General features: G+C 37.3%; 2 protein-coding genes across 2 annotated transcripts in view; both read right to left on the reverse strand.

Annotated features, from left to right (window-relative positions):
* LOC113515034 (uncharacterized) overlaps positions 1–17,894 on the reverse strand; it is a 39,031-nt gene extending 21,137 nt beyond the window's left edge. The window contains exon 1 of the mRNA XM_026899162.3: positions 17,788–17,894. The gene's annotated coding sequence lies outside the window, so the exon portion shown is untranslated. The remainder of the gene's footprint in view (positions 1–17,787) is intronic.
* On the reverse strand, positions 2,010–7,249 carry LOC128200927 (uncharacterized). Its single transcript, XM_052895904.1, has 3 exons — positions 7,203–7,249; positions 2,889–3,275; positions 2,010–2,034 (listed from the first exon to the last, which is right to left on the reverse strand). Exons 1-3 carry the CDS (start codon positions 7,247–7,249, stop codon positions 2,010–2,012), a joined length of 459 nt encoding a protein of 152 aa, XP_052751864.1.
* Positions 17,895–22,657: the final 4,763 nt, after the last annotated feature.

Here is a 22,657-nt window from a genome sequence, read left to right on the forward strand (position 1 = left end):
CATTATCTGTCTATTATTGACAAGGCGTCTCCCATACATCATCATTAATCCATTAATTTCTGCAATGTATTTGTCCTATCTAGTCATTGACATGCAATAGATCGCCTCAAGAACCTTTCTTCTACATCGGTTATCGTTTCGTCGATGTATTTTATTAACTTGTTCTAATTATATGATAATATGTTATTTTATTTTAAAGTATAGTTAGTTCCACCATTTAAAGGGTGGGATATGGCGTGAATTTACAGGGTACAGAGGAATAACACCTGAGTCCTCAGGAATGGCAACGCGTGTTAAGTAGTATAAAAAAAAAATAACCCTAGTTTATTTTTAGACCCATTTCCAGTAATGGGATATTACTCGTAATATTACTGTGAGCATAATAATATATAGTTGAATATATTTACTAAATTTAAAATTAAAGTAACCTTATTAAACTTTGATATATTAAGACAAGACAGTATAATCATACTAGTCGTGTTACAATTGACAGACTAACAGACAGACTAATATAGAGATGATGCAATTGTTAATTTTGTCATAATTGCTTGGTATCTTTAATTACGTTTACTTGCATTCTGTAATAGAATCCATCTGTACTTATAATAAATCTGTAGAGATGTCAATTCTGTACATTAAATATATTTCCAAAATAACTTTCATGGGGTGATTAGTGATCGATACTGATGCCAAAAATGCAATTAGTAAAATTTTTGTCTGTCTGTCTGTATGTTCGTTATAAATACAAAAATTACTCGACGGATTTTAACAAAACTTAATACAATTATTCTTCATACTCCTGGGCAGGCTATAGTATTCTTTTCACCATGCTACGATCAATAGGAGCAGAGCAGTGAAGGGAAATGTGTCTGTTATATCAAAACCACTGAACCGTGAGGAAGGACATTCAGGCTACTTATTTTATGAAAAACGACGGACACGCGGACGAAGTCGCGGGGAACAGCTAGTTTTATAATAAAAACTGATAGAGCTAGTAGAAATAAATATACTATGTATACAAGACAAACAGCGCCAATTTTTTTTTTCAATATAAGCTATCATTAAATAAATATTTATTTATTTATATTTGTGCAAACATTAAAATACGAATACAAGGCGGACTTAATGCTGTTAAGTCCTATTATGGCTATGTTGGCATTCTCCACCAGTTAACCGTAACGCTAAACTGAGAGAGTAAATGGCGGAGCATTGATTCAATCAAATTATGCTTGAATTTCATTTATTTATCAATTTATTTATTAACTTTTATGTACAAAGGAAAGGTAATGTACGTACGTAAAGTAGGCATGGCGAACATAACACCTAAAGGGGTACCAGTACATCAAGAGGTAAGTAGAAGTGTTTGTTGGCGGTACAATTAAAAATAAAGAAAAGAAAAAAACAATCATATCTCCTATAAATTTAAATAAACACTTCATATATTAATAAATTAGGAAATATTTTTTTTTCTTGTACTACAAACCGTGATATGAAAAAAGTCCTGTAAAAATGCTGATGGCGCTTTGTATTTTATTTTTTTATTTATTAATTTTAAAAAATAAGAAAGAGCTTAGTTACTCAAATCGCGTACAAAAAAATCTTACAATACAATATTTACAATTTAATATATTATATTATAAATACAATATGGAACGGTCAAATTATTTTTGTGTCTGTCATTGTATACTAAGTAACGAATCGTGCGTAAAAACACGGAAATAATTTCAACGCTTTTTATTTTTATCCGAGCAATAAGTGCTTTATATTATTCCCAAATTCGTGTATAATATAGTATATATCATATATGTGTAAGTATATTTGTTATTCATATATATTTATTAGTTTATATAGTAATTTTAGTATGTATGTATATCAATAATTAGTAGTACCGCATTCGAGTATTCTGACACTTCCCTATGGTTGACTGGGAGAGAATACTTTTAGCATTAAGTCCGCCATGTACACATATTTGTACTAATGAATAAATAAATAAATAAATAAAAATGATCTCACATTATATCACAATTGAATGAACTAGTTGAAATATTCATGAGATTAATTGTATAGAAAAATAAAGTTTAATACAAAATTAAAGACGAGAAGTATGTAAAATAATTGAAGAAAATAAATAAAACACCACATTCACTCTAGAAAGATTGTACAAAATGCGTCTATTTGTACTCTCTGCTATTTGTATTTATAACTATGTTCAAAATAAAACCTTATCTCTTTGTAATAAAATACAGATTATTTACAATATTGGAGTCCGTCATTATTATTTTTCTCCCACCTTAGTTTAACGAATAAAAAAAAGTGTGCGCGGACGCTTGCTCCTGTAAAATAAATGTAATTTGTATGTTTTAAACTGTATGTGCCCTGATGAACCTGCAAGAACTTGTGTGTGCGTGCATATAGGAGTTGAGGAAGAACTGCCGATCACCTACAGCAGATAAATTCACGAGGCCGATGCTAGATTAGTCCTCCTCGACAGACAGAGAATCTTTCCCTTTATAAAACGCTTCCACTGCGGTGTTTTACTTTAAACGTTTTTTTTTTTTTTTATGGATGACAATGTAATGATAACCCCACCTTTTTTTTTTTTTTTTTTTTTAACGTCTGGAAAATGCTTTATGCAGACCCATACACCTTGTGGGAGGTGTATGGGTACTGTGGGAGTCCCCCCGTAAGGTGGGGGTGTACCCACCAAAAACCAGAGATATACCCTCGATGCCATATGTCGGAGACATGGGTCTCCGACGGCAGCGACCCGCCCCTTGATGGTAAGAGCAGGTCTCCTCTCTCAAGATAGGGTGAATGGCGTGCTCACCCTACCACTCGGGGGATGCGCCGGTATATAAGCACATCCCCCAGGACCATTGGGACAATACCTTCCCACAGGTATCACCCCGGCCCCAGTGGGGAAGGAGGAGGGGCGGAATTGGGCACGCCCCTTCTTCTGCGTCTGACTCGTCTGCGGCGGATTGACGGCACTCTCCCGCTCCCTTTCCACCGCCTCCTTCTGCGACATGACGGCATCGCAGAAGACGAGCATTGCTTCCCACGATCTCTCACTGCTCACCATCCGCCGGACTATGGCGGGCAGCGAGAGATCGGTCCCCACTACCGCGGACAAGTCACGACGCTCATCGGCATACGCTGGGCACTCCTCTAGCGTATGCTCCGCCGTGTCCTGGTCCGCTCCACAGGCTTGGCACTCCTCCGTGTTTGACAGATATCGCCCAAAGCACCCATGCCCGGACAGTATCTGTGTCATCCTGAAATGATAACCCCACCTGCGCTATCGGTATACACTGGCGGGGCACCAGTGAGAGATGATAGACGAGGATGAAAACAGGTCAGTTGGCCTATAGTGTTGAATTCATAAAGAATTAATCAGGATGGTTTCCAGGGGGAACCGCGTGGAGGTCGACCTGATAGGGTATATTTTTAGCAATGAGGCTGTTATAGATCCCCAATACTAACAATTCCTTTAACTCTAACCATAAGTACTAGTATGGGTGTAACATTCATATTCATATTAATATGTAGTAAGAAATTTTTATAGTTTGTGTTTCTATTTAATGTAATAATAATAAATGTACAATGTGGTAACCTCATTGACGCACACACGGATAAAAAGGTTAACCTGTTTTTGGCGAAACATGTATGGAGATACTCTATCTAAGATTACAAGGTAACCTATAACATCTTAGTTCTCTGAAATATATATATATATATATATATATATATATATATATATATATATATATATATATATATATATATATATATATATATATATATATATATATATATAGTGAAATTCTACATATTTTGTGGGCATATATTATAAATTCATACATTCATCATATAAATTCACGTTTCTTATTTCTACCATTAGATAAAAAAATATTTATTTATTTGTACCAGCCTAAATAAGGATACAAATAGACTACTATTTTTCTAACTAGACAAAACAAATATATTAATAATCTAACATATAAAATTCTCGTGTCGCTGTGTTTGTTACTAAACTCCTCCGAAACGGCTTTACCGATTTTTATGAAATTTTGTGTGCATATCGGGTAGGTCTGCGAATCGGCCAATATCTATTTTTCAAACCCCTCAATGATAGGTGACCTACCCCTTAATATTTTTTTTTTTGATAAAATTTGTTATTTTTATTTTAATATAATTTAGCATTAAAAATTCATATAAATACAATTTTTCAAGCTTTTGCGACCAACTCCTGTTTTTTAATCGCGCAATGGGGTTGCATGATGGCAATCACATATAATAATTGTAGTAGGATAAGTTTTCATGTAAAGTATATGGTAAAACAACGTTTGACGAGTCAGGTAGTATTAATATAATATACACAGGATCTACCAACCCATATAATATTATAACCTACATATACAAGTATCCTAAGAACTTTTGTTTCTAATTTACGCCTACGACAGAAATATGTTTATTTATAAATAAAACAAATATATATATATATATATATACTCTTGTTTACTGTATATTAAATGAGATTATATATCGTAATTATTATTTATGAGCGAGATCATGTATAAAATTATAAACCTGTTAAAGTCATTCATTGCTAAACTACTTTATTAAGCATTTATAATCTCCATTGATAAGATGATCCGCTACTATATGATAATGAAATCGTCCATCCGTCCGTGTGTTGATATTCAACCTGATGGTTTAAAGTATTACAAAATTTCATGTCATCAAGGTGAAATAAATTCATTGGAAACCATTCTTTAGTACGTATTTAATACAATATATCAAATACTTATGAACATTAACGTAAATTTGACGAGTTGATATTGAATCGTCATATCGTCATAGTCGTAGAATACTGACGGATTTGACGAAGATTACATATAAAGATCCGTCAGTATTCTACGACTATGACGATATATTCTGGATTGATGAATGATACAGGTCAGGTCCATCAGTTCATATTAATTTTAATCATAGTAAAAGGCATGGAAATTCTATAAAATATATTAAATTAAATCTTAATAAATTGATTATCTTTTATTTGATTTGTTTTATTATGAAATCTTCAAACAATAACAGAGTAATATTACAAAAAACGACCTCTTTATATTTACATTCAATGTATATATTATATCATTAAAAATACTATGTACAAAAGTCGATTGCTTGGATACCTCTGTCCCATTCGTGTTTCTACCGTGAAGCAGTTGTGTTTGCATGGCTGTGTTTCGGTTTGAAGGGTGGGATATGGCGTGAATTTACAGAGTACAGAGGAATAACATCTGAGTCCTCAGGAATAGCAACGCATGGGGGGTATCATGGGCGAAACAGTATACTCTGTTATGTCCACGGTACTGCTCATGTCTATAGGCGACGGTTACTACTTTCCATCAGGTGGGCCGTCAGCTTGTTTGCCATTCTAAGTTGTATATAAAAAAAACATAGATAATGTAAAAGGAAGTCGGTAGGTGGAAGATATTTTTTTTCCGAGGGGAAAAAATTAAAGTCATATAGGTTATTATTATACATAATTGAATAAATGAGTTTAATTATCTCTTACAGAATCTATATGTAAAAGAAAAACCTAAGTGATTGATTTACGGATAGCACGCACAGGCAAAACCGATGCTTGGATTGAGCGAGATAGATTTATCACAGTATCTGTCTTTTACAAAGTATTAAATTATTGATTACATATTTGCAATTGGCTTGAAATAGCATTATAATTTTTTTTATATAAAATACAACTAACTTAGGATGGATGAAATGGCGGCAGGTTATAGCAACAACTTGTGAGCCACGAATTTCCCTTAAATTAAAAGGTAAAATTTACAAGAGCATAATCTGGCTTACTGTCTTGTACGGATCGGAGTGTTGGCTAGCAAAGGTGATGGATGAAAGGCGACTGCATGTAGCTGAGATGCAAATGTTAAGATGGCTATGTAGTGTGACAAGAATGTACAAAATTAAGAATGATTATATCGGAGGAAGTGTAAAAGTAACGCCTGTGATAAAAAAGTTAAGAAGTAACCGTCTGTTCTGGTGTGGCCACATGAGTCGCAGGGATAAGGAGCATGTTTTAAAAAAGGTATTAGAAATGAATGTGGATGTCTATAAGGGCTGAGGAAGATTTAAAAAGACATGGATGGACTGTGTGAAAGATGATATGGCCAGGAAATGACTGCAAAAAGAGAAGAATGGAAGAGAAAAACATATTATGTCGATCCCAAATAATAGTTGGGATAAGGATAGAAAGATGATGACGACAGTCCATATTACTGACTGAAAATTTAGCTTTTTACAAATGAAAGAATTTTTGAATTCGGTTATAAATTATTTCACCTATGAAAAACTACATTGCAGTAAATAACATAGCGGTTTGCAAGAAAAGATTGTATGTGACAAAAATAATATGATTATTTGTTTGTTGGTAACACTATTGTACATTAAAATCTTAATCTTAAATTTATAGAATATAAAGTTCGTAAAAAAGGAATGAGTATAATTGCAGACTTATCCCATAAAAGGGATTTCTTCCATTGATTGGAAGAAATCCTTTTGAATGATTGATAGAAGTTGTGATAGTGATTAATATTGACAAAGTATTACAGTGTTTCGAGCATATTGAAAGGATGTATGATTGTCGTGTAAGCGGATCTATAGGGGAGAATTTATTAGGCAAGTCGGTCAAGGGCGACCTACTCGAAATTAAATTGTCCAAATTGGACAATCCCATTGATATTAATATTAAATGAAATAGATTATATTAGATATCATCTCTGTCGATATGAGAATAAAAGGTTGTTATTAATTTTTACCTATTTACAAATAAGAGAGATATATATCTGAAAAAAGATGCGTTTTATAAATGTTTGCCAAAAAGTAAAAAAAAAATAGAAAGGAGAGAGAGAGAGAGATAGAGAGAGAGAGAGAGAGAGAGAGAGAGAGTTATTTGTTTATTTGTAATCACTATTTAGTTTGTTCATTGCTCATTCGATAGCCTTTGGTGACGCACGCGTCACTACTGGCATCAATACTCCGTTGTGTAGCGCTGCCTTGTTGCACGGAGTCAGCGGATACGCAAACACGTCGGACACGAAGAAAAGTAGAGAACAACTTGGGCACGAGGTTCTCGTTCGTCGCCTTAGTTTCGCGCGCTTTTTAACGGCCGTCCGTTCGCGTACACGGCACGCGCTGCCACCTCGTCGCGTCGCGAGTGCAGTGAGTGCATGTGAACAGTTACAAGTGACAATTGTGTAGTATTGTGAACTCTAGTGCATCGGACTAACAAGTGTTAGGGTGGTGTACTGCGCCATAAGCGCAGAGAGAGAGAGCCGGTAGAGAGAGAGAGAGACCCGCGAGAGAGACCCCGGCCAAGTATCGGCAACAGGTACACAAGTCACTCCGGTGACTACATTCCATTGTTACATTAACAATCGGCACACACCCCCCCGCCGTACTCGGCGGGGCGGTTAACTGTACACAAAGCGGCCGGGTAACCGTCGCCCGGCCGGTGACTAATCCTTGTATAAAGGGCGACTCATACCTGGACAGGTCCCAACAGGCCCTTATATACGCGGCTTGTAGCGGCTTATTTTTTGTGTCCACTTTTATAGTAGCGCATTGTCCGTATTATAAATTTAAATTATTTTTAGGTATTGGCACCCGACTTAAGAGTCGGGTGCATTGCTAATTTATAAGAGGAGTGTTTCCTGGGACAACATGTCGCTGTCCCAGGATGACATTCCACAATTCGTGGCCTTTTTAAAGGCCAAATGTCCTGGCCTCTTAAAGGCATTTTTCGATGAGCGCAGGGGCGCACATGTGATACATGACGACGCCCCTGCCTCGCCGGCGGCCTCCCTTCAGGAGGCCAACGACGAGCTGTCCTCAAACCCACCTTCCCCCGGGGACCACCTAGTGAGTACCCCGGAGCCGATGTCCCCTCAGGAGGTTGCTCCCAACCGCCCCTCCTCTGAAACGGAAATGGAGCTAGACGCTCCCAACGTCGTCGCCGAAACAGGCGACTCCTCCGACACTGCCTCCTCCTCGGAAGAGGAATTTCAAATTGTGGGTGCCAAGCGCACCAAACGCGCGAAGCGGGCGCGCGATCTTCCCCCGCCTAAAACCCAACGTGCCAACGATGGCGCACCCGTTCCGGCTAACGCCGATAAAACCGACCGCGATCACGCGGGGAAAGTGAGGCCTCCTCCTCCTATAATCATCCAGGACAAGACAGCCTGGAACAGGGTGTCAGCTGCGCTGAAGGAAAAGCGCATATCCTTTACCCATGCAAGGGTAACCTCACTAGGAATCAGAGTAGTGGTTCCCACATCGGCGGATCATCGCCAGTTAACTTCCTTCCTCAGGACAAACAGTGTGGGTTACCACACTTATGCCCTCGAGGAGGAGAAACGACTGCGCGTAGTAATACGCGGCGTCCCTAAGGAGCTGGACTGCCAGGACATCCTCGCAGATATCCGCTCACAAAACTACCCCGTCCACGAGGTACACAGGATGTACCGCAGCAGGGCCAAAACGCCACTAGACATGGTACTAGTGGTACTAGATCTCTCCCCAGAGGGGAAATCTATCTTCAACATCCGAAGTGTCTGCCTGATCTCAGGCCTATCAGTAGAACCGCCAAATAAGCGGACCTACCCCGGGCAGTGCCACCGCTGCCAAAATTATGGGCACTCCGCCCGAAACTGCTACGCGCGCGAACGTTGCGTCAAGTGCCTGGGAGACCACGGCACCAAGCAATGCACTCGCGTGAGTGGCACCCCGACCCCACCTAGCTGTGTACTCTGTGGCACACAGGGCCACACAGCTAACTACCGCGGATGTCCCCGCGCTCCCCGTCCCGGCCAAAACAAGGCCTCCGCAAAAGCCACAAAGGCTCAGGCACCCCGCGCAGCACGCCCCGCGCCCCCTACTATCCCGCAGCCCTCAGCTGCACCACCTCCCCCGCCAAAAAATGCTTGGGTGCGACCTCCGGTCGTCAAGGCGACCCCCTCACCCACCATGCCATCTGCAACCGCTCCCACGCTTGCCAAGATTGTGGCATCGCCCGCTCCTCCGCGCCCCGCCCCGCAAACTGGAACGAACATAGGCTCAAGCTTCGCAGCCGACTTCGCACTGGTAGCGAAACTCGCCAGCTCCATCGACGCTGGCGAGATTACGGCCCTGGCCTCCAAATTAAGGTCAGTCAACGACCCACAAGAAAGACTCGCAGCCGTCTGCGAGCACATCGGCGTACTAGTCGCCATCCTCAATTTTAACAATTAATTATGGATCTAAGGGCGAAAAGATGCAAACCTCGGTCCGTTAAGTTAGCGTTTTTCAACGCTAACGGACTACAAGGGCAAAGAGACGAAGTCCGTGAGTTTCTCACCGTCCATCAGGTGGACGTTCTCCTACTACAGGAGACCTTCCTCAAGCCTTCAACACGCGGTCCAAGAATCGCAAACTACAATATCGTACGCAATGACCGCATCAGTCGCGGCGGCGGTACGTTAATTTATTACCGAAGGTCCCTTCAGTGCATTCCGATCGACACGCCTCCGCTCGTAAACATGGAAGCCTCGATATGCCTCCTCGCGATGACAGACCACCGACCGATCTATATAGCATCGGCATATCTCTCTCCCTCCAAAAAGCTACTCCGGGCCGACCTCCAAGCTCTCATGGACCTGGGGGATTCGGTAATTATTGCCGGAGATCTAAATTGCAAGCACAGCCTTTGGAGCTGTGCTTATCCGAACCCAAACGGTCTCACCCTGGAACGCCTTTCGCTCTCCATGGGTTTCGACATCCTTCCCCCAGTGCACTTCACGCACTATCCGGCAAACACTGCTCATCAGCCCTTCATCCTCGACATGGCCCTACTAAAGAACGTAGCCTTAAGGCTGAGTTCTATGGAGGTCCATGCCGAACTCATCTCCGACCACCGCCCCGTCACATTCTCGCTAGGCCCACCTGCAGACGGGGCGCCTCAATTTAAAACGGTCACGGACTGGAGCCGGCTCGAGAAAGTCCTCGAGTCGACTAACTCTCCGGTACTGGACCGCATCCCGGACGAAGTCGAATCTATCGAGGAGACGACTACAGCCATTGACGCGCTAACAGAGCACCTGCAGTCGGCAGTCAAGGACTGCTCCAGGGAGGTTCCGGATACGGGCGACCGTAGATGGAACCTGCCTGATGATGTAAGGGCTCTGCTGCGCACTAAGAATGCAGCCACACGAGCGTATGACCGCTATCCCTCAGAAGAGAACCGAACCCGCCTGCGAGATTTACAGCGCGAAGTAAAGAGTCGCATAGCGGAACTTCGGCGAGACAGATGGGATAAGTTCACCAAAGAACTCACCCCCTGCCATACCGCGTACTGGCGAGTAGCCAAAACCCTCAAAACAGACCAGTGTTACTCCGACCTTCCGCCCTTAGTCCGAACAAACAACAGTCCGGCCTTATTTGATGAAGAAAAGGCTGAATGCCTAGCAGACAGCCTAGAGGCCCAATGCATGCCGAGTACCCTTCCGGTGCCCGATGATCATCTAGAGAAGGTAGAATCCGAGGTGGAGCGAATCCTGTCGATCCCTCCAGTAGAGTCACTCCCCCCGTTACACTGGATGAGGTGCGAACACTCATCAAAGGAACCCCCAACCGAAAGGCACCCGGTGCCGACGGTATCTCTAACAGACTCCTTAAGAGTCTGCCAGAAACCATTCTGCTACTTCTAGTAGCGATCTTCAATGCGGCAATTACCAATGCCATCTTTCCAGATGCTTGGAAAGAAGCCGATGTCGTAGGCTTTCCCAAACCTGGGAAAGATAAGTCCCTTCCCACCAGTTTTCGCCCCATCAGTCTCCTCAGCTCGCTGGGGAAGCTGTATGAGAAGCTAATACTCGCACGCCTGAAAGACTGGCTACAGTCCAAAGGCATCCTGATCGATGAGCAGTTCGGCTTTAGAGCCAAGCACTCAGCTGTTCATCAAGTACATCGTGTAGTAGAACACGTCCTCAACGCCCGACACCTGAAATCCAACGGGGTCACATGTGCCCTGTTTCTCGACGTAGCGAAGGCCTTTGACAAAGTCTGGCACAGCGGCTTGATTTTCAAACTGCACAAGATGGGAGTGCCAGACAGGCTCGTGCACATCATACGAGCCTTCTTGTCCAATAGGTCATATCGCTATCGCGTCAATGGAGTGCGTTCCAGCGCACGACCGATTAGAGCCGGCGTCCCTCAAGGCGCTGTCCTCTCCCCCACCCTCTTCTCGTTGTACACCAACGACATCCCGCGTCAGCCCCGAGTGCAAATCGCCCTCTTTGCTGATGATACAGCCCTATATGTGGACAGCACGTCGGCCGCCTGTGCAGCCAACAGGCTTCAACGGGCGGTGGACGAGCTGGCCTACTGGTTCAGAAAATGGCGCATCGAAGTCAACCCAGATAAAAGCGCCGCCGTGCTTTTCACGGCCAAAAGAAAACCATCCCTTCCCGCCTCTATTCAGCTGTTTGGCACGCCCGTCCCCTGGACGAACGAAGCCAAATACCTAGGCGTGACACTAGATTCCAAGTTGAGTTTCGCATCTCATCTTAAGCGCGTCCGAGGCCTGGCCAATTTTATACTGGGACGCCTCCATCCCTTTATTAACAAGCGCAGCCAATTGTCGCTTAACGCAAAGCTGACGCTCTATAAAGCATGTATAAGACCGGTGATGACGTACGCTAGTGTCGTCTTCGCCCACGCCCTTCCTTCATTACTTCACCCCCTTCAGGTGGTGCAAAATAAATTTCTGCGACGGGCCACGGGCGCCCCGTGGTACGTGCGCAACGTGGATCTACACCGCGACCTCAAAATACCCACTATAAGGCAATTTATGAAGCAAGCGTCTCGACGCTACTTTGCCTCAGCCGAGTCCCATTCAAATCCGCTCATAGTAAGAGCGGTCAAATACAAACCCCCCATAGAGAACGTCGCTCCAAAACGTCGTCGCCCGAGGCACGCACTCTTGGACCCCGATGATCCAACTACGACGGCAAACGCGTCTCCCTCCCTACCTACCGCGGAACCCTCGACAAGAGCCCCTACAAACACACCCACACATCGCACACACCGCCCCCGCCGGCGGGGGCGAAGAACCCTCGCGACACACGGTCCGCGCGCGATCAGGTTTGCGCCCGAGCGCATAACAACCGCGTCGCAATCTCACCCACCCAGACGTACCGACCCTTCGCCGTCCCTCGACGGGGGTCGAAGTGCGGTGGCCTAAGCCGAGGCCGAGCCACTCTGGCGCCCTTAGGCGCACACACACACCGCAGTCCATAAGAAAGAGTCGACACCTCTGTCGCTCCCCTCTCGCGGGCTTGGAGTGCCATCAGCACTCGCCCCTGCATTCGCGTCCGGTGAAGCTGTAAAGGCCACACACGGCCAACAGCAAACACATTCAGAAAAAAAAAAAAAAAAAAAAAAAAATATTTAGTTTGTTATTATTAAATGACTAATTGTTCTATCAAAAGTTTACTTGTTTTTCTAAAAATCTTCAATTGCATAATTGTAGCCTAAATTGTAATAATAATTTAATAATAATAATTGTATTGGAAAGTGGTAGCCATCATATGTATACTCGTAGAGAAAAACAGACTATGTTACAAAATTTTTGTTCTTTTATAGCATCACATAGCGATGTAGAAATACCAAAAAAGAAATACATTCAAATAGATTTTGATTTCATAAAAAGCAGCAGATAAATAAGCATCTGGACATCACACGGAAAAGCTCAGCCGCCAGTGATACGGCGAGATTGAATGTGCGGCAAGCGGTTCGCACTTGTAGAAGGTCAATCGGCCGAGGTGACTTCCTGCATTCGATCAGTGTGTTGCGATATATGAATAATATCCGATTAAAAAATCGGATATGATGACGGTCATATTTTTAAGTGACTTCCGAAAGGAGGTTCTCGATTCGTATGTATTTTTTTTTTGTGGTTTCGTCATTAATTTTTAACTGTTTTTGATCATCAATTAATATCACGGATTCAACCTGCATAATTTAAATATCTAATAATGAATATGACCGATACAGTATTATACTGTATGTATACAAAATCTGGGTGTTTATTATATAATAGGTAAGTGTGTAAAAAAAGTATCTTAATATTACTATTAATTGTGTGGTACTGTTATACATATTTTGCTTAGTTTAAGACTAGATGGCACTGTGTAATGTCTCCAGTGATATCATAGATATCACAGTGATTGTTAATAAACAAATATATGTTTGTTTACTTATAATCAATAGAGTTTACTTCTATAATTGGTTTTAAATTAGTTTTGTGCTTATTGAAAACGTTCTTTATCCTCGCGAAGCTAAAAAAAGGAAATGTTTGTTGAGAAACGAAATTAATAGTATTTTGCGCAAAAAATATTTTATCGTTCATCGGTGTGTTCATCATAATTGAAGTCGCTGTTTTTTTACACAACAAAATTAAAATCAAATTTTACTTGTGAAGATATAAAATAAATGCTAGTTACCACTTTCTACTCGTCTATTGTATCGTACGTTTACTTAAAACACTATAAAACCACGTATAGTGCAAAAATCATAGATTTGATTCATCATCAAACCATAAAAAAACGAAATTTTAGCAATAATAGTTTCTTTGGTAGTGCCAAATAGTTCGGTATACTTTGAAAATCGATCCAATTATTTATTTCAATTCATAACTTACAATCGTTATTGCCACATAAATAATTTTGCAGATATTTCCACACGGTTGCTTGACCTGTTAAGAAATAATATTATTGAAATTTTGTAATTTAAATGGAAAAATATTGAATTTAGGACTCTTTTGTGAAAGGCGACCTTTCTGTACTTTAAAATTTAGAATATTTTTAAAACAAAACTTTTTTTTAAATGCAAAGGACAAACGAGTGTACAGTCTAATTGCTAACCAGATAATACGAGACTATGACTAACAATTACTCGATGTGTTCTTATTCCGTCATTACTTGGAAAATTGGATTGACATGAATAAAGTAAGAAGTATTTTCCCATCTCAAAAATACCCAATTCATATGATTTTAGTACAAAACATTGGTAGTTAGTTAGTACTCATTATTAGGTCTAATTCTGATCAGTGTTAACAGCTCGAATTAGTGTAGGAATATTTAGAACTCTGGACTAATGATAATTTACTACGAAATAGCAATTACCGTAAATACTTATTAAAAAGATTTATTGGAATACTACATATATATGATATGTATGATTATGTACGTTGCGTTTAAGATCCAGACTTTTTTAAGAGATTTAAGGGTTCCCTCTTGTCGGTGCAACTAATTCATGTATTTACTTTCAGCCAGCTCTATTTCAGGCAATATCTTTGACCTCCCTATACGACATGACATCTAGTGTTTACTTTATCTGTCACATGTACTTATTTCTCGGTCTTCCCTTTCCTCTTATACCCTCTATTATTTCTTCTACTCGTACTATGCTCTTTAAAAAATCGTCATGTCGTATAAGGTGGCCCAGCATTTTGCCTCTTCTATTCTCTATTGTTTTTATTAATGTTCTTTTTTCATTCACCCTTTTTGATACTTCATCATTCGTTACTTTTTCTGTCCAGCTTATCTTTTTCGTTCTCCTCCATATCCATATTTCGAATGCCATATACAGATATATACTTCTAAAATATTATACTTATTGTTATTCAAACTGTATTCGATTTAGATTTCTAAACTGAACTATTAAATCAATTTTGGTAAAATATCTATGATTTTCGAATGTATTTTAGAAATCGGTTTATAACTGACTGAAAAGGTGACAAACCTAAAACAATGTAAAGGAATTGAGAACCTTTGAAGCCGGTTGAAAAGCAATCTAGTGTAGACGCACTTAAATCGCCTTAAAACATTCTGAAGCCATTTGAAACATTTTTAAATTTGGACTGTCGTAAATATAATTTTAGTAGCACATGAACGTGGCTGTAACAAGATTCAATTAGCACGTCATATTGCCCATAAACCAAACATAGCAACAGTTAATTGTTTCAGTAATGATTCCGTCACAGTTTACTTTGCTTTATTACAATACAGCATCGAATTCTTTGAGGATTTATCCGACTAAACCTATTTCTATTATATTTTTTTTTATACGACTTAGAATGGCAAACAACCTGACGACCCACCTGATGGAAAGTGGTAACCGTCGCCTATAGACATGAGCAGTACCATGGACATAACAGAATATACTGTTTCGTCCATGATACGCCCCATGCATTGTCATTCCTGAGGGCTCAGGTGTTATTCCTCTGTACCCAGTAAATTCACGCCACATCCCACCCTTCAAACCGAAACACAGCCATGCAAACACAACTGCTTCACTGTAGAAACACGAATGTGACAGAGGTGTTCAAGCAAACGACTTTTGTACAGTCGCTCTCTCCAAAATTTAAGTGTAATCTATTTTACCACAAAAAAGTTCATCTTGCGATAACTAGGTGTTCAATACATGTTTAGACGACAGCCTACAAAAACGTAGACGCGCTTTTGTCTGTTTGTAAGTATGTAAAAGAAAATTTATGTAAAAAATAAAAGCTATTTGAAGTAATCAATTTAATTGTGTAATCTATAGATTTAGATGTACATACAAAATCACAAACAAATATTATCCAATTGACTAAACAGTTAAGTTCCTGTAATATTAGTGTAATATAGTGATCAATAAATAAACAACATTTAGTCACTTAAACAAAACTTTGTTAAACACTGTTTAGACACAAGCAGTGTTTTAAATATTATTTATTTTTATTTAATAGTAATATTTATTTTTATAGTAAGGTCGAATATGTCTATAAAACATTTTCTTGTGCATCGGTACATTTTATTCGTTTTAAAATAGGAATAGTGAAATTAACTATAAATTTTTTTTTCTTTTTTTAATAGCCTTCATTGACGTTTAGCGAAATTTGCTTTTTTATTTAAAATTTGTATAGGCACAGGAGTTAAATTAATTAAAAATTGAATACCGTAATTATCGAATATTATTACCAATTACATCCTTATTAAGCTCTACAGAAAGGTCAGATTTGCACGCACTTGTTTAGTTTTCCGTGTAGGTATGAATATTGATACAAAGACATAGAGTTTTCTGCATATTTTTTTTACGAGCAATAAAGTATATTGTTATTAACATATTATGCTAATGATTATAAGGATTTTAATAAGATCCTTGTTTTGCAAAATGATTCTCTTTGTTGTAAATTCCGGCTTAACGCGTTGTCACTCCCGAGAATTTGGGTGTGAATGGCTTTCGTTGTTTTATATAATCCAATTTAATTAGAAGATTATACAAGGTTAAATTGTGATCATTATCGTCATTTTAAAGGTCTGTTTACCAGTGAATTAAAAATAAAATATGAAAAAGAAAGATAAATTTATTAAAAAAATATATATCGAAAATGGTAATAAAATTTTTAGTTCGACTGATTCAAATTTGATCAAAATTTAAATTTCCTATACTACATGCAATGACAAACTATTTTATTGACTATGCACTTGTCAATTTATGTTTCTTTAAAAATAATTTAGGATTGTGCTTCATAAATAAAAAAAAAACCGACTTCAGTCATGGCAAAATCAAATATTTTATTTATAAAATCCAGTTATTTTGATTTAAAAACTAAAGTAACAAACCGATTTTGATATGATATGTCTGAGACTTATTTGGAAGTATGTCTTTTCAATTTAAAAAGAGTTTTTTGAATTGACCATACATAAAAAATTTTTAAAGAGAATCTCATCCTTTTTTTGAAGTCGGTTACAAATATTTAAAATCATTGATATAAAATACTGTGATAAATATATATGAATAATTTTCATTTACTATTGTATATAGGTAGGTATATAAAAATTTACTTCAAAATGTATATATTTCTGAATGTTTGTTATTTATTTATATGTCTGTATTACGTTATAATATTAATATTCATGTTTAATAAAATATCGTTTTATTATTCATATTAAATTAATCATATAAATTTATAATAATAAAAATAATTATACTACTTCCTATGTCACTGTGTTAGGTTGACTGGAAGAAATCTCTTTTAAGGACACGTTCGCCTTTGCTTTAATTTATTACTATGTAATTTGTTATTATTACTGCATGTTTTAGTGCAATAAATGATATATAATATATAAGAATATATATAATGTAGCTTTCTATAGATGAAAGAAATTTTAAAATCTTTTCTCATTATGATGTGAGTACAGATACTTGCTGTATTGTCTCGGCATAAAATAAGCCACCCTTCCCTTTCTTGTAGGTGTCTTAAGAGACAACTAAGGGAGGGCGAGGGATGGGCAGCAGCGTCCCTCTTAAAACATCTCCAAAGCCTAACTGCAGTTGCCAAACCACCTGCTAATTATGGCAACTACTAGAACACCCCTCCCCCAGACTTATGGTTGGCAGTCGATTTTTTAGAATAACATTAATTTTTATCATTTCAACATTATTATAATATGTTCAACCAAATATTACTAAGAAAATGAGGATCCGTAAGACAATTTATGGTTTTACCCCGTATCTTGAAGTTTTATACTCAACATTGATAAAAAAGCTTTCACAATAATAAATTTCTAGTAGGTAACAGTCGCATCTTATATCACATAAGAGGATTTTTACACTAAATTGTCACAATTTTATTACAGCACTGTTTATATTACGTTCGAAATAAAAAGAAAAATATTATAAACATACCGGTATCGCTGGTCGCGCCGCTACGTGTTCACTCTGCGCCCGCGCAGCACTGACTCACTGGCGAATTGTCTTCCCATTGCCTTGACCCCGCTCCGAAATGTTTAAATGTTGATATCGAACTGATCTATTTTTTTTTTTATTCTGATAGTGGATTTGAATTTTTTCTTTTAAATTCTGATTATGGAACGGAATATGGTAGTGAAATTACAGGGTATGAACATACTCTACCCGGATCACTTTAGTTCTTAGAAATGACAAAGCATGAGGGGTATCATGGGCATCACAGTATATACTGTGACACCTATAGTACTGTTTATATCTATGGTGATGATTAGTATTTTCTATCAAGTCAGTCATCAGCTTGTTTACTAATTTAAGTATTATAAAAAAAATTGTAAAATTTTAATTTCTGTATTGACCTGCCTCGGCTTCGCAAGGTTTTCCTTGAAAAAGATAATTTATTATATTTTTCAAAGAAAACCTTGTTATATTATATTTTAAATACAGCACGTGTTACACTTTAATAATATAGTTTATTACAGCTAAGAAGTTTTTCAAAATCGCTTAGATATTTATAAAATTTATCCATTACAAACAAAAAATCAAAACTTACCTTTTTATAATATTAGTCAAAATTTTTGCTTTTATATGCAATTTAAAATGGTAAACAAACTAAAGCTGTGGTAATATTTCCATCAGGCCTACCTGATGGAAAGTTTACCACATTCCGTCAGGAAGACGTTGCTATGAAACATGGAGATTACAGAATATACAGTGACGTGAAGTACTTACCTCTCACGCGTTGCCATTCCTGAGCAATAAGATTTTATCTCTCTGTTCACTGTGATATCAAAAACCGAAACCCAACCATGCAAGTTTAACTGCTACCCACCAAAAGCGGGAGTGGGGCAGAGTCACTCACGTAGACGTTGTTTGTTCAAATTTATTAAATTGTTCAAGAGGTTTTAAACAAAATAAACTAAATAATAAATGAATTGAAAACTCTTTATAGTTTTGATCAAAGAAATATACAGTTTCACATAAAAATATGTAGATAAAGACAGTATTACGTATAGAAGAATAATTATTTTTTTCAAGTTGAATTCAAATGTGGATTTAAATTAATAGTTTAATTTAAATAATAAAATATGTAAATGAATCTTTACGCAACGCTTTATTATATTAGAAGACAGTAAAGATAAATTGTCGCTCGATTATCAGACAGCCAGTCGCCTATAGACGTGAATAGCACTTTGAATGTCACGGAATACACTGTGACGCCCATGATACTCCTCTGAGTTACAATTTATAACGGCTTACGTGTTGTGCATCCGTACTACATAATATACATAACAATTATAGTATAAGTATTCATACCTAGTAGTTTTATTGCCTTATCCTACCTTTTAAACCGAAACAGGCATGGAGTTTTGCGTAATTTTTATTATGAACTATCGAAAGTGTCATTGATTGATTATACTTAGGTTCAAATTCAAATTCAAATCATCTTTATTCAAATATATTTGTTTACAAGCACTTTTAATTACATTTTTTATGAATTCAGGGTTCACAAAGTTATTAACTAAGATTAACGGAAAACAACATTCGCAGACGAAATAAAATTAAATGTAAATCATTTATCTTATCTAATCTTATATTCGCATATGGGGTCAGCTAAGCTGTTACACGTCGACCCATTGAGATCTTTTGTGCTTCCCCCTGCCTTATATCATCATTTCATAGATAATGTAAATCATTAATATAATAAACATTTTAAAAGGTTAAAATTTCATAATCATTTTATTTCCCTTGCGAATTTGAAAATAAATTTCTATTTCTGTTTTCATATTTTTTAAATCGATTCCCAAATGAATTAATTTATTTATTTCAATTAATTCGTCTACACATATACATTACGCGCCAACATTAAACCAATATTAGTGATTCTTTTTACCATCGATAGGGTTTTTTTACATATTGATCCAATATAAATTTCGTGATAATTTGAAGCTACCATTTTTACTTGCGGAGCAAAACTAACTCCATCTACGAAAATTCACAACTTTTATTAGTGTTTCTTGTTATTTAAAACTTGTGATATATTTATTAACAAGATATTGTATCAATAAGGATGGATATTTGAACAAAATATTTACTTTACTCAGGTGCAGTCGGCACATAAGTTTATATATACTTATATTTGATTTCACAGCTGTTTCTTTTAAAAATATAAATGAGAGATCTATTTCATATTTTCAATGTGAGTTTAGTTTAGTGAGTAACAGATATGATACAAAAACTACCAATTTGTGTACAATGTACTTTTTTTTAAATCTGTGAAAATAGAATCGTAACTCCGCCTTCATTATCGATATACGTTGGTGGGGTACCAGTGATGATAGATGATAGGTGAGAATGAAGGCAGGTCAGTCGGCCAATCGTGAAGACTTCGACAAAAATTAATTACAATGATCTCCAGGCGGAAGGGCCTATAATAGTCTAAATACCCAATGTATTTTATTAGCAATGAGGCTGTTAGAACACATTACTAACAATCCCTTTTCCCTTGTATAATAGACTATATATATCTATTTATACATCCATTTAAATAATATCAAATACCTAAGTAAATATAGTTACATACATAAACTTTAGTCCTCAGGAATGGCAATGCATGAGTGTTCTAATAGGTATCGCGGTATACTCTCTTTGATGTCCATGATACAAATGTTTACAGAGACAGTTTCCATTTTTCAACAGTCTTTTCCGTCAGCTTGTTCGCCATTCAAAACAATACCATTAAAAATATTTATAGTGTAAAGCTATATCATCCTTTTAATGAAGTATTCTATAGTAACTGTATTATTCTCTAGTAACTAATTTCAAAAACCTTCCAGCTAGTGTAAGGATATTTTTTTGTTATGACAAAAATCTATGGAGTCTGTGTCACTTTTTGTTTCTTCTTCTTTATTTTATTTTCATGATAGAACACTCGTTAAGAAGAACGTTAATGCTTGCAAATTCAGCTTGTAGGTTTAATTTAAATACATACATATGCATACACGCATACATACATACACAACAAAGAGAACTATTTTACCGCATCTTCCAACTAAGAGCATTTATACTGTTAATTACAGATGCTATACTAGATGTTCACCTATGTTAATGTGCAGAGCATGATTCTACAGTTTGGACGCTAATTACAAACTGTTCTTAATATAACATTGAATTTAAATCAGCTCGGCAAAATATGGGCAATTAATAACTATGTTTGTCACAACGGGTGCATAAGTATGAATAAAAATATGCATTTATTGTTTAATCTGCCTGCAATATTAGGTTCAAATTTATGTGAAAATTAAGAGTTAGTTTCATATTTACATTTTCATACATAGCTTAGCTTAAATAACTTTTAGCACATTTTGCCGTGCACAAATTTTAATCCAACGTCAAAATTTAAGACTGAATTCATCTGCTGTCTTTGATTGAAATATACAATTGACTTTTTTGATTGATTTAATATACTGGATTAAAATATGTGTCAAGATATTGATAATATATTTGGAAAAATATGGGCAATTTAGTGCTACGTTTACCATCATGGGCGTGCCAATTATATATTCTGTATTATTTATTTATTAACTTATTTAAATTATTTATGTATGACTTACTAAAACTACCGTTATACGTATACGTTAAATTCAAAGGTGCTAGGCAAAATGTGGGCAATTAAATGCTACGTTTGCCTTTGACAATCATTTTAGTAATTACAAATTATTTATTGTACGAAACATTGGTGTTAATCATAGTTTATAGTAGTCAAATTCGTACTTAACGTCTTTTGTTTTGGGATCACAAGTTCATAACTACGTGTAAGTCATAACGCTCTCTTCTAAAACAAAAATCTACAAAACTGGAACATGATAATCTTATGAAATCATTCATATCTGAGTACCTATAATGAGATACGTTTAATCGCGAACGCCGGATACAGATTATAAAAGTTTGTGATCATGCTAATACTGCCAAATAGATGCTAGTCGACAAATATAGTTGTTGATATGAATTTATAACTGTTAACGTGATTAAGCGATAATAATACTAACTTTAACCGTGGATGGGGACATATTCACTAACCAGGATAAAAGGTAGCCTATATCCTTCTCTATCCCATATAGTATGTGTAAACCAAATTTAATATTGATTAGTTAAGTTGTTAAGGTAACTAACAAACGAACTTACTTTCACATTGGATAGCATCTGATAATTTTGATTAATTGTTTAACATAACTTGGATTATTAAATAAACCAACGGGCTAACTAGTGGAAAGTGGTAATCGTCACCATATATTATTATTCATGATGACGTTGGTATTCCATTATCATCATCGTATCAGTCGTTATCTGTCAACTGTTGAACATAGACCTCCCCCATAGATTGCCATAAGGAATGGTCCTGAGTCACCTGCATTCACTCATTTCTTGCAATGCATTTGAAGTCGTCACTCCATCTAGTGATCGTCTCAAACTGTTTCCCTATGCGGGGTCGCTACTTAAAAACTTTTCTTCCCCATCGGTTGTCGGTTCTTCGAGCTATGGGGGCAACCTATTGCCTTATCGTTACTATGGTTCTTTTCCTCATTTCAGATTCTGTGATGTAAAGAACGAGTAACATACCTCTGAATAGTAGCATAGATACTACGAAATATACTATGACACCCACGCTATCTATAAAATTTGCCATTCTTTAAAACGTAAGTGTTATGTTTGTTATCGGTTTCCTGCAAATAAACTGCCATATTTTGCCCTCCAAACCGAAACACAGCTATACAAGCACAGCTGGCTTGGCACTAGAAACATGACTGTA

The sequence above is a fragment of the Galleria mellonella genome, unplaced genomic scaffold (genome assembly GCF_026898425.1).
Source record: "Galleria mellonella isolate WM207_F2 unplaced genomic scaffold, CSIRO_AGI_GalMel_v1 utg312, whole genome shotgun sequence".
Classification (NCBI taxonomy): Eukaryota; Metazoa; Arthropoda; class Insecta; order Lepidoptera; family Pyralidae; genus Galleria; species Galleria mellonella.